We start from the raw sequence: 10,859 nt of genomic DNA, 5'->3' as shown, positions 1-10,859 counted from the left end.
AGTAACCGGATGCTGACGTTTTCCTGGAGCTGTGCTCAGCACCAGAAATAAAGCTGTGGGGTACCCAAACCCCGGCACTTCGATGCTGGGGGGAGCAGGTGTGACCACACACCCCCTCCCCCCCCCCCTCCGCCCTCGGCACCTCTCTGGTTCCTTCTGCCCCTGCCTCAGGCAGTGCTGGAGCAGCACCGGCTCCCAGGCCGGCCGGGCTGCGTGGGGCGAGAGGGAGAGCAGCCAGGCACGTCCCCCGGAGCATCGTTTTGGGAAGTTTCAGAGCGGAGCGGAGCGCAGGGCGAGGTTCTGGAGACAGGGCCCTCAGGCGGTGCCGGGCGGTTCGTTCCGCTCCGGCTTCTCCCCCGGGGGATGCAGCGGCGGCCGCCAAACGCCGACGCTTCCCGTCGATTGCAACACGCTCGGCCTGCCCTGCGTTTCACACCGGCTTTCTGGGCAACCTTCCCCGGAAGGCGGAGCACCTCCCGCCCCCAGATCCCCCGTCCGCGCTCCCCCCGGGGGGACCGCGCCGAGCACCGGGCTGGGGGCTGCCGGGGGGTGGGGGAGGACGGCCCGGCCCGGGGGACGGACACCCCCCCCATCCCCATCCACCACAGGGCTCAGACGAACGCCCAGGCCGGGCGGCTCGGCCGCCACAGAGTGCCGCGCCCGGCGCCGGCCCGGCCCAGCAGGAGCACGGGGGCCGGTCCCGGCCCTCATCGCGTTCCGCGCGTCTCCCCCTTCAGCCGCCGGCTTCCCCGTGACGTCTTGCCGTGACGTCAGCGCGAATGGCCACGCCGGCCCACGTGGGCGCTGACGTCGCGGCGGCCGGCAGGCGGGCGGGACGGCGGCAGGTGAGGAGCGGCGGGGGCGGGGGCGGAGGCAGGGGCAGGCCCGGGTGGGTGTCCCGGAGTTAATGGCAGAGAACGTTGCATCTGCCTGGGGCCGCAGGGGCTCAGTACGGGTGGGGAGAGCTTGGACTCTGCCGTTAGCCCTGGCAGCCGGGCCCTGCCTGGGTGTCCGGGCCCTGCCGGCTGGGCTAGGCCCGGTCCGGCCTGGCTCAGCTCAGCTCAGCTTGGCCTGGCCTGGCCCGGCCCGGCCCGGCCCGTCGCAGCCCAGCCCAGCCCAGCCCGGCTCAGCCCAGCCGTTCAGTCATGGCCCGGCTCAGGCCGGGTGTCCAGGCCCTGTGTGGAGCTGCAGGAGGCCTTTGGCTCAGAGGGGCCGGCCGGGCCGCAGGCTTTGGCGAGTTTTGGGTACAGGCAGGCACTGGGAGGCAGGCGGTGGGGTTTGGGCCTCGGTGCGTGGCTGTGAGCACTTGGGCTGCCCTGCTTGTGGTCAGCCCTGCCTGGAGAGGCATAGGTTTGAGGCGATGTTGCTTGTTCCTGGCAGTGCAAGCTTATGTGCTTATTTTGAGCAAGTTTTCATAAAAGAGGAAAAGAAGAGGAAATTATCAGAAGGATGAGTGTGTCTGAAGCAAACAGGATGCAAACATTCGGAGTGGTCTAACACAGCAGCCACAGCCAGACCCAGATGCAGCCTGACCTCCTGGCCTCCCCTCCCATCCCCACCGTGGCACTGATGCACGCCCAGCACAGCAGGCCTGATGTCCCCAACTCTGACCGTCGCTGGCGCCTGGGATTGCAGCACCCCGTTGTGCTGTGTGCATGTGGGAGGCAGGAGGAGGAGGTGTTTGCTTCCTCTGGCTGTGTTTTCATGCCTGCTCTTTGCTGTGGGGTCTGATGGAGATACTGTCCAGGGAGGTGGCTCTTGGAGAGCTGAATCTTGTGGTCTGATAATGCTTGTGTAGACAGTCACAGATCTTGGGATCCAACCCTGCCTGCCATTGTGCTGCAGTGATACTTTGCACGTTAATTCTGCTTTGCCTTAGTTTCTCCTTCTGTAAAATCAGGAGTGGACTCTTGCAGAATGATTGTAAAAAATAAATTGGTGTAAAACAGCACACGTTGGCAGGATTTAATCGTAAGTCTTGACAAGCACATGCCTGGCCCTTGATATTCCCTATTCCACCATGGTTCACCCTCAGTGCATCTCTAATCTTGCCAGGGGAACGTAGTGTTATTGCATTTTCAGCTCTTTGCTGGGGGATGTGAATGTTTTATGGGGGGCAAAGTTTATTAGCTGTTTCAGTTTTGCCCTTTGCTTTCTCAGGCACAGTGGAGCTTATGAAGGCCAAGCAAAGAGCTGGATGGTATTTTGTGTGAGCAGAGTCAAGAGGCATCAAAACTTGGGGAACTGCAGAGGCAGGTAACATGGCAGTCTGATACCTTTGAAAAAGCTAGGGCAGGGAATAAGACTGTTTCTTGCACTGCTAAATTCACTACCTTCATTTCAGCTGTCCTTGGTTTTAATCACTGCTGTGATTAAATGATAGAGAAGCTGCTTTAACTTTGCACAGGCTTATAGTTACAGCCAAGAAAGGAAAGGTCACCTGTTAAAAATTATAGGGGGGACTAGAGTATGTGACTGTGAAAGATTTGGGAGGAAATAACTTCTCTTTCTGGAAACTGAAGGTGATTTCATTGGAAAATTTGTGGAGGATATTTTAGAAGTAATTTCTTACGCTGTAGGGGTTATCTAAAGTAGATGGCTGCTTTAATATGAATGTTGTTGCTAATATAGCTTAGTTGTGTTTTTAGTATTGCAAGCAAATCTTTCAACAACAGTAAGAGTACTTTTTTTGTTTTTTTTTTTTTTGTCCTTGAGAAAATCTCATGCTTGGTAAGAAAACTGTGGCTTGTCAGCAAGGAGCTTTATTAGAAGGCAAAGCCTTGTCATTCCTTGCCTACTTAAATGAGACTTTCGGGCTCCTGGAGACAAAGTGCAGGTCAAGAAAGGAACTGTCTCCTTAGGAGTCTGTAGAAAGAGATTCTGTTCTGTGGCTAGTCACTGCTGTTGTTCTCTCTCCTTTGTGTTCTTCCTTTGTCTGAACGTAAATCAGCAATGATGTTATAGGATGTTACAGCGGCTCATTACAGAGGATGACAGAAACAGTCACAGTGTAATAAAGTTCAGTGCAGCTTGCAAACGCTGTATACAGCTATGAAATTTGTCCTAGAAGAAAATTTGAAGTGTAATTTAATCCCAGTGAAGGCACTGGAGTCAAGATACCTATTTGAAGATTTAGTATATGGTGCCTTTTGAGCTGGATTTGCTTCATGTAGTCTGGGTTAAACACAGCGTACCTGTCGCAGGCAGAGAGTCACACAGAAGTCTGCTGTGCTCTAAACTTCTTGTAATGAGAGGTGTGAATGGTGGGCCTGAGTTGAGATTTTTACACCTGAATGCATCAGTGTCGCAGTTTTTGCCTAGCTGGTTGCTGAGAGAGAGACTGGGGGCTGCAGAAAATGGCTGCTGGTGTGCCCTGCCAGCCCCCAAAAATGTAAACATCAGGCAATTCAAGGCCAAAGTCATGGCCGGAGATAGTCAGGCGCCTCTGAGAATCACATACAGGAGAAAACAACCCGGAAGCAGCTGCATTTTGCCACCGGAGAAGGGAGTGAGAAGATGTAATGAGCTCTGCAGAAACCGAGGCCAGGAAAGGGCGGAGGAGGAGGTGGCCCAGGTGCGGGAGAGAAAGATGCCCCTGCAGCCCGTGGAGAAACCCATGGAAAAGGCCGAGATCCCACCTGCAGCCCGTGGGGGGCTCCATGCTGGATGGAGCAGGTGGAGACATAGAGAAGACACAGTGACCCTACATTGGAACAAGCCGCTGCCAGCACTTGCAGCCATGAGGAGAAACAGAGACACAGAGATGAGAGAGAAATATTTGCATTGGAACAGGTTTGCCGGGGGGGAGGCTTGGAATCCTGTGGAGGACTGGGACTGAGAGACACTGTGATAAAGAGATAAAACCCTGTGGGAAAGGATTCACGTTGGAGAAGTTCATGGAGGACTGTCTCCTGTGGGTGAGACCCCATGGTGCAGCAGGGAGAGGGTGTGGAATGAATGACAGCACGACCACCCCGGCTGAGAAGGAAGCCAACTTGCAATGGACTGACTGAAGCCCCCATCTCCCAGTCCCTGTCCCCCTGTGCTGCGAGCAGGGGGAAGAAAGGCGTGAAATCATGACTAGAGTGAAGTCTGCTAAGAAGGGAGCGGGGCTGGGGGGCAAGTTAAAGGTGTTTTAAGATCTGGAAAAGGAAAACAGCTCATGAAAAAGTAACCAAGAACCCCATTTTTTCCCAGTCCCTGCCCCCCTGTACTGCGAGCAGGGGGAAGAAGGGAGCAAAATCATGGCTAAAGTCTGCTAAGAAGGCAGTGGTGGGGGGAAAGTGTTTTAAGATCTGGTTGCATTTGTTTTAAGATCTGGTCATGCTCCTGACCCCAGTTTTACTGTTCTTTGTAGTGTAGTGTAATAAATTAGGTAGTTTCTCTGTACTTCACTTTGTATTGAGTCTGTTTTGCCCATGTCATTGCTGACAGAATGATCTCTCCCTGTCCTTATTTTGTCTCCTGAGCCTCTTGATATATATTTTTCTCCCCTGTCCAACTAAGAAAGGGAGTAATAGACTGACTTTGGTGGGCATCTGGCCTCCAGCCAGGGCTAAACCACCACAGATCTTGGTTCAGCTCCTGACTCGGTCATGGCACTGCTGTGTAACCTCGGACAAATCCTGTCTTCCTTTGGCTCTGTGAAATGGAGGCAGCTCTTACGCCTTCCCACTTAGATAGCATGTTTGCCATCTAAGGCAGGCACTGCTCCTTATTGTGTTTTGGCATAAGACCGTAATGTCACTTGGGTTCCTGGTAGTTACTGAGGTGTAAATAGAGTAAGTGCCTGGATAAGCAAAAAATGTTTGAGACTTATGTGCTACTTGCTTCTCCCATCAATGATCTGTTTGTGGGCGTGGCTGTGAAGTGAGCTGTGAAATGAACCGGTCAGAATAAATCCTGCATCATGTGGTATTCAGGCCGTGCAGAGCTGCAACTGTTGTGTCCTGGAGAGTGACACCTTTAAAGTTGAAAGATCCCAGCATGTTCTGAAAAATGGGAAAGGAACGGGTAGAGAACCAGGAAAAGGGTTATCCCACTTTGGGTACCCTTTGGAGGTGTAAGTGAAGAGAAGATGGCAAGAATCTCTGAAGAGGTTCAGGTTACTTGATTTTCATAGGCTTTCAGACCAGGACTCCCCCACAGCTTGAACATTCTCTGCACTCAGCTGGTGCCTTCCACTGCAGCTTTCACTCATGCCAGCACAGCAGGAAGGCCTGATGTGTTCCTGTGCATGGTGCTCACAGCATGCTGTCGCTAGTGATGGTTTCTGAGTAGCAAGTCAAGAGGCTGATGTTCACTGCAATGCCAAAGAGATATCCATGGCAAAGCCAGAGCAGGGGAAGGTGACTGGCCTGTGCCCTTGTTTTCCCCTCTGGTCTGCTGTCTTCCATCCAGCCTGTGCCCCACCCCCGCCTGCCTGACACCAGCTGAGGACTGCAGAGCCAAAGGTCTTTGTGGAAGATATCTTTAAGCCTTCCTAGTTGTCCCCTGTCCCCTCTCATTTGTGTGAGCTCAATGGACTGTTCCTTCTGTTACAGCTGTGTTCTTGCTTGGTGAACTAACATGCAACCCAGAGATAAATAAACCCAGTGAAACCCATATGCGTCCCTGTATATGTCCTTGGAAGAAGTTTTCATTTGTCTGAGTTAGTGTAGTCACCAATCCACTCCAAAATCCTGGACTATAGTGAAAATCGTAAAAACTGAATTCCTAACTGGTCTGTTCCTGAGTTCTGCACGTGCAGGACTTGCTCTCCCAGCAGCCTGTGCTCATGTGACAAATAAAGCACAGTATCTCTGCTCTCAGAGTGAAAAGACTGAAAGTTTCTCTCCCTGCAGAAAGAGTGGGGTTACTTCTGATCTGAAGGTACTTGGGACCTTCAACATGACATGCCAAGGGCTTTTTTGGCTGTCATAGGGAGTGTCTGAGGTGCTCTGGTTCATGGTGCTGTCCACATGCAAGAAGGGTTGACAGGTGTGTATTACCACTGGGCATCCAGTTCTTCACCAGATGGGAAAGGTTCTTTACAGGACAGAGCAGTGCTGACTTTCTGGCCTCAGCCTGATCATTCTCAAAGAACATGAGTGAAGGAGAGATGCTAGGCTGACCGCAGTGATGTTGGCACAGTTGTCTTCCAGGGGAGTTTCCAGTGGTCACAGCCTCCAGCCTGTGTGTGTGAATGGCTCGGGATGGCTGGACAAACTCTGAAGTTTTGTGCTTTGTTTTCATTGCAGGTAGGAAGATGAGTCCAAAAATTACAACAGAGCTGCTGAAGCAACTGCGTCAGGTGATGAAGAGTCCCAAGTATGTCCAGGAGCCTGTCCAAGCTTACATAGTGCCCTCTGGAGATGCCCACCAGGTATGCCTGGGTGGATTATGGAAAGGATTGCAGTTTCCTTACCTGCAAAAAATAACTAAAATCATCCTATGTTTACTCTGATGGTTCCAGCATAAAAGCCTGGGCAACATGAGAAATATCATGTTGGAAAAAGTTTCTGGAGTCTCTTCAGGAGCTGGAGGTTTTTATGCTCTTGTAAAACATAACTGTAGATGTTCCACTAGCAGCTTCTTATAAGACTGTCTCCAGGGAGCTTGTGCTGCAAAAAAGGGAGCTTATCAGAGCACTTGTCTCCATCCTGGCTATTGGGAAGAATGGATTTACCAGGGGAGAAAGAGGCATTTTCTGGGCTTTAGTTTCTCCATTAGCACCTCCTGATCAACACGTACTCTTAAGGGAAGTGGTGAAGGATTAGTTGCAGAGTTTTCCATTTGCTAGATCCAGTTCTTGCTGGAATTTGCTGCCTTATGCTAAAGCCCTTCAGATCCCACACAGAGGGATCTTTGGAGAGGCAAGTAAGGAACAGGTTACAAGGACACACCGTCTGATCCTGCTCTGCATCAGCTTGTTCTGTGCCCTAAAGGCTGGAGTGAAGGCTGAGACCAGGGTGGTAACTATGTGTGTGCTGCTTCTACTGTTAGGATTTTTGTAGTCCATTGTGTGAATTTTAAATTGCTGAACTGCCATTTTATCTCCCCTACCTGCACAAATGCTAGATTTTACTTTTCTGTCTGCTGTGTTAAGACACTCAAGAACTGGCAAGGGTTTTTGCTCCTCAGCTTTTTTCAGGAAACAAAGGATCTGAAGCTTTCCTGGCTCACACCCAAAGCTCTCTTTTACCGCAGGGTGCATAAGAGCAAAATGCAACTGAATCCGAACCTTTGCCCTTGACTTGGCACTGGGGTGAGCTGGGTCCAGGCTTGCCTGTGCCCTGGGACCCTATGTGCAGCATCATGTTTCCTCCTAGGGAGATCCAAACTTGGGCAGGTAGAGGGAAGGCGTTTTCTGCAGCTGCTATTGTCTGCTGCATTCCAGCCTCAAGCTGCCTCTGTCCATATATAACTCCGGTTTCATTTCACTAGACGTTAAATGCTGTCATGTGAGTTGAAGAATGTGACCCTCAGGACTTCTGGGTTTTTCTGTTGCTCTCTTTTCCTTGACAGAGTGCAGTTAAGCAGAGAACCCCATGTTGCTATTTCCTGCCGGGCGAGTTGGTCAGGTTTCTCTGGAGAAGGAATCTATCTGAATGGAAACGATTACTAAAAGCTGCTGATTCTGGCGCCTCCTGACCAGCTAGTGCAGGATTTTGTCTGTGAGGTTTGGGAATTGGTGCAGGTTTAGGTATTGGCAGAAACCTGTTGATCCCAGCACAGGCTTACTGATTCCAGGTAAATTGTGATTAGCTGAGATTTGCAATTTCCACGTGTTCCAAGCAAGGGTTTGTTTCCTGTGTGCAATTAAGAACTATATAGCCCCACAGCCATGTTTTGCTCTTAGGCAGCTCTCTCCATGACTCAGAAGACTGTGGTTTAATGACACCCAGGCTTTTCCTAGCTTGAGCCATTTCCTCCCCACAGTCCAAGCTACTTATTGCTGTCTTTGCCTCTCTCAGCTGTTCATAAGGCTGTCCTGGGATCCACATCAGAGAACTTGTCTGCAAACAGGGCTTTTGCTCCTGTGGTGTTGACACAGGGTTTAGGTTGGGGGAAACTCCTAGGTTGCAAAGGAACCCCTGGATTGAAGTGTTGCTGATATACCCAAATGCTGCAATTTGCTGACTAATTTCTCTTTGTAGCACTGGCAGTGTTTGAGCTCTGAGCCCTGTGATGCTTTTAATATTGGTTTTCCTGCCAAGACTAGAAGGCCTTGGTTATAATACTGCCAGCAGGCTTGCCACTGGTTTTATCCTTTGCTTTCCATGTTTACTTGCATGAAGAGCTGAAAGACTTGCTGGGTTTCTCAAACACTGGCTCTGGCTCACCCAAGGCTGCTAATACTTTTGATTTGTGGCTCTTGCAGCCAGACCTGAACGTTGGCTGCTTGATTTTTGAAACTTTTGATGATGGAGATACAGAAGTCAGGAAAAAAATAGTCTACTTCCTTGATACCCTGGGTGTTCAAAGGCTGGTGAGAAAGGAGGGCATTTCTAGCTAAAAGTGGGCTGAAGTCCATACAAAGAGCCCCAGTTCCTTTCCTGAGTGCCAGGTGGGTTTTGTGACTTGGAGGTGTCAAAGAATCATGAAGGGATGAAGTTTCATTCTTTTGGGAATGGGGCACCTGAGTCCTTTCTGGTTCAGTTAAAAATGCTTGTCTGGGCTTTTGGGGTGTTGCAGTGGTAAATGCAGGATTTGTTTTTATGTTGAGTCACCCAGTTTACATTGAGTCAGGAGTTTCCCTATGTGGGAATGTTCAGAGTTTGAAGGAGCTTTTTTCTTAATGGGGGGGAATGATGTTTGGGTTAGAGCTTGGGTTTGGAGCCAGTCACAGCTTAATTGGGGCTGGCTTTCACCTCCAGCCCTTAACTCAGTGAAAACAAATTTGGTCAGATCTGGATGGTCTTCCACACCAAGGAAGCACCTGCCCAGCTCCGGGCCCCGTGTTTGGGTTGGCAGAGATGCTGTCTTCTGCTCAGGGCTGGCTTTGACATATGCTCGTTCTGAGCTGAGGAATCAGCAGTTACAAAGCTAGAGGCAGCTTGTGCACAGGTTGCACTGACCTGTTCCAGATCTTACCCATGCAGTTAGGGTTTTGGCAGTGAATACCAACCTCCCTCCAAGTACACAGCAGTGCTTTTTTTCTTTAATGGCATCAGTGTCATAGCTCTAAGGGCAGCAAGCTGCACTTTTCATTGCTGATCTTGGTTGATACTAGAATAGAATAAACTTTACAGTGCTAATGGCCCTACCATGCAGACACTGTTGATAAAAAGAAATAAAATCAGTGGTTCTTGTTTTTTCCTGACTTAGCTGAGGGTTTCTGTGATACACCCCCCAGTTTTGTCTGCGTGTCAGGGACTGACAGGTGTGGTGGAAAGCAGACGTTAAAGGCCTGAGGAGGGCCAGGTTGAAGGCCATCTGAGCTGCAAGACAAGCCCCAGGGAAATACCTTGTTCTGACTGTGCTGTGGCCTGTACTTTGTGTGGCGTACGCAGGTGTTCCCCTTGTAATTTTAGCTCCTGCAAAATATGGGCTCATCTTTGCACAGTGGGGGTTGCTGCATAGACCAGAACAGGTGGGTGTGCAAGAATTCAGACTGACAGATGAATAAACCGTCTTCCCTTCCAGAGCCCTCATAGTCCCTTTTAAAGCTCATCTGCCTCATTGTAAACTCTTAAAACTTTCCTTGAATCTGTCTGTGAATGGGACAGCATGAGATGTCCTACCCAATCAAGGTCTTTGTTAGTTTAGGTTGTCTTTTACCAGATCTAAAACAATAGACCTTTTTCCTTGTAAATGACTTTAAAAAAAGTTATTTCAGTCCATTTCACTGTTGTGTGCTGTTAATGCAGGTAGCTCAGTGTTAACCCTTCCTATGAATATCACATTGGTTGCCTGCACAAGTAAACCAGCCTGTAATCCCCACTGCGTTGGTTAAGAGAAAGGGAGGAGAAATCACTGGTCTAATTTGAGATGCACTTAATGGTATCATCCACAATAGGAAATTTGCAGCATCCCCTTTAGGTGTTGGACCCTTTGAGATGGTGTCCCAGCTTTGAGCTGAGAAATGTGGTAAAGGCAGAGTCGTAACAGTCAACAGGCTGAGTAGTCATCAGGAAATGTTGAAATGGTGAATCATCCTCAGGTCCAGCATCATTCTGCCTTCGTGTTATGTCCAGCTGCTGTGAGATGAGCAGTGGGGAAACAGGCACTTGATTTTCTTCCCGGAACAACATTGTCCTCTCTTACCTGCTGATGTCTCTGTTATTTTAAAGAGGGTTAATGGTAATGGTGTTACTGTGGTGGGCTGAGGTGGATCCAGTCTGTCATCTAGAGGTGTGTAGGGGGCAGTCATCCCTTCAAAGGGTGGGTATCCACTTTACACTCTCCTCCCCACAGCTGCCGAGTGTATGTCATGGGTCTGTGGGGCTGATGGGCATGGGGAACTGGGCTGACACAGAGATGAGGGCACCTGTGTCTCTAATACCCTGTTTCTGCCAGCTTTCTTTAGTGGTTGGGTAAAATACAGGATTTATTCAGAATATATCCCAGGGATCTTCCCTGGCAATCAGAAGCAGAAGCTACTCAAACCAGATGCTCTTTTGGGCCATGTTTTTTGCTGTTCTGATGTTCAGTTACAAGACTTAGTGGTGAATGGTTGGTTTCTGCTTCCTGTGGCACCTCCTGGGAGAGAAGAAACATGTTCTGGAGGAGTTTGGACCATGGTTTGCTTGGGAGCAGAAATAGTGTTGGTCCCAGGTACTGTAATTTCTGCTTTTTACTCCTGTGCTTTGAACCCTCTGCCTTTGTCACAGCAGTAAGAGTAACAAGTTTGAAGGGAGTATTTTCCAGCAGTCAGG

General features: G+C 50.0%; 1 protein-coding gene across 1 annotated transcript in view; it reads left to right on the top strand.

Annotated features, from left to right (window-relative positions):
• Nucleotides 1-828: 828 nt before the first annotated feature.
• The window catches only part of XPNPEP1 (X-prolyl aminopeptidase 1), a 33,335-nt gene continuing 23,304 nt past the window's right edge, over nt 829-10,859 (top strand). Inside the window, exons 1-3 of the mRNA XM_084264471.1 lie at nt 829-845; nt 2,161-2,256; nt 6,240-6,364. Of these exons, the coding sequence (XP_084120597.1) occupies nt 6,248-6,364 (117 nt within the window). The 5' untranslated portion in view covers nt 829-845; nt 2,161-2,256; nt 6,240-6,247. The remainder of the gene's footprint in view (nt 846-2,160; nt 2,257-6,239; nt 6,365-10,859) is intronic.

Source organism: Gallinula chloropus (genome assembly GCF_964237585.1).
Source record: "Gallinula chloropus genome assembly, chromosome: 5".
NCBI lineage: Eukaryota > Metazoa > Chordata > Aves > Gruiformes > Rallidae > Gallinula > Gallinula chloropus.
This window is presented reverse-complemented; position numbering and strand designations above follow the sequence as displayed.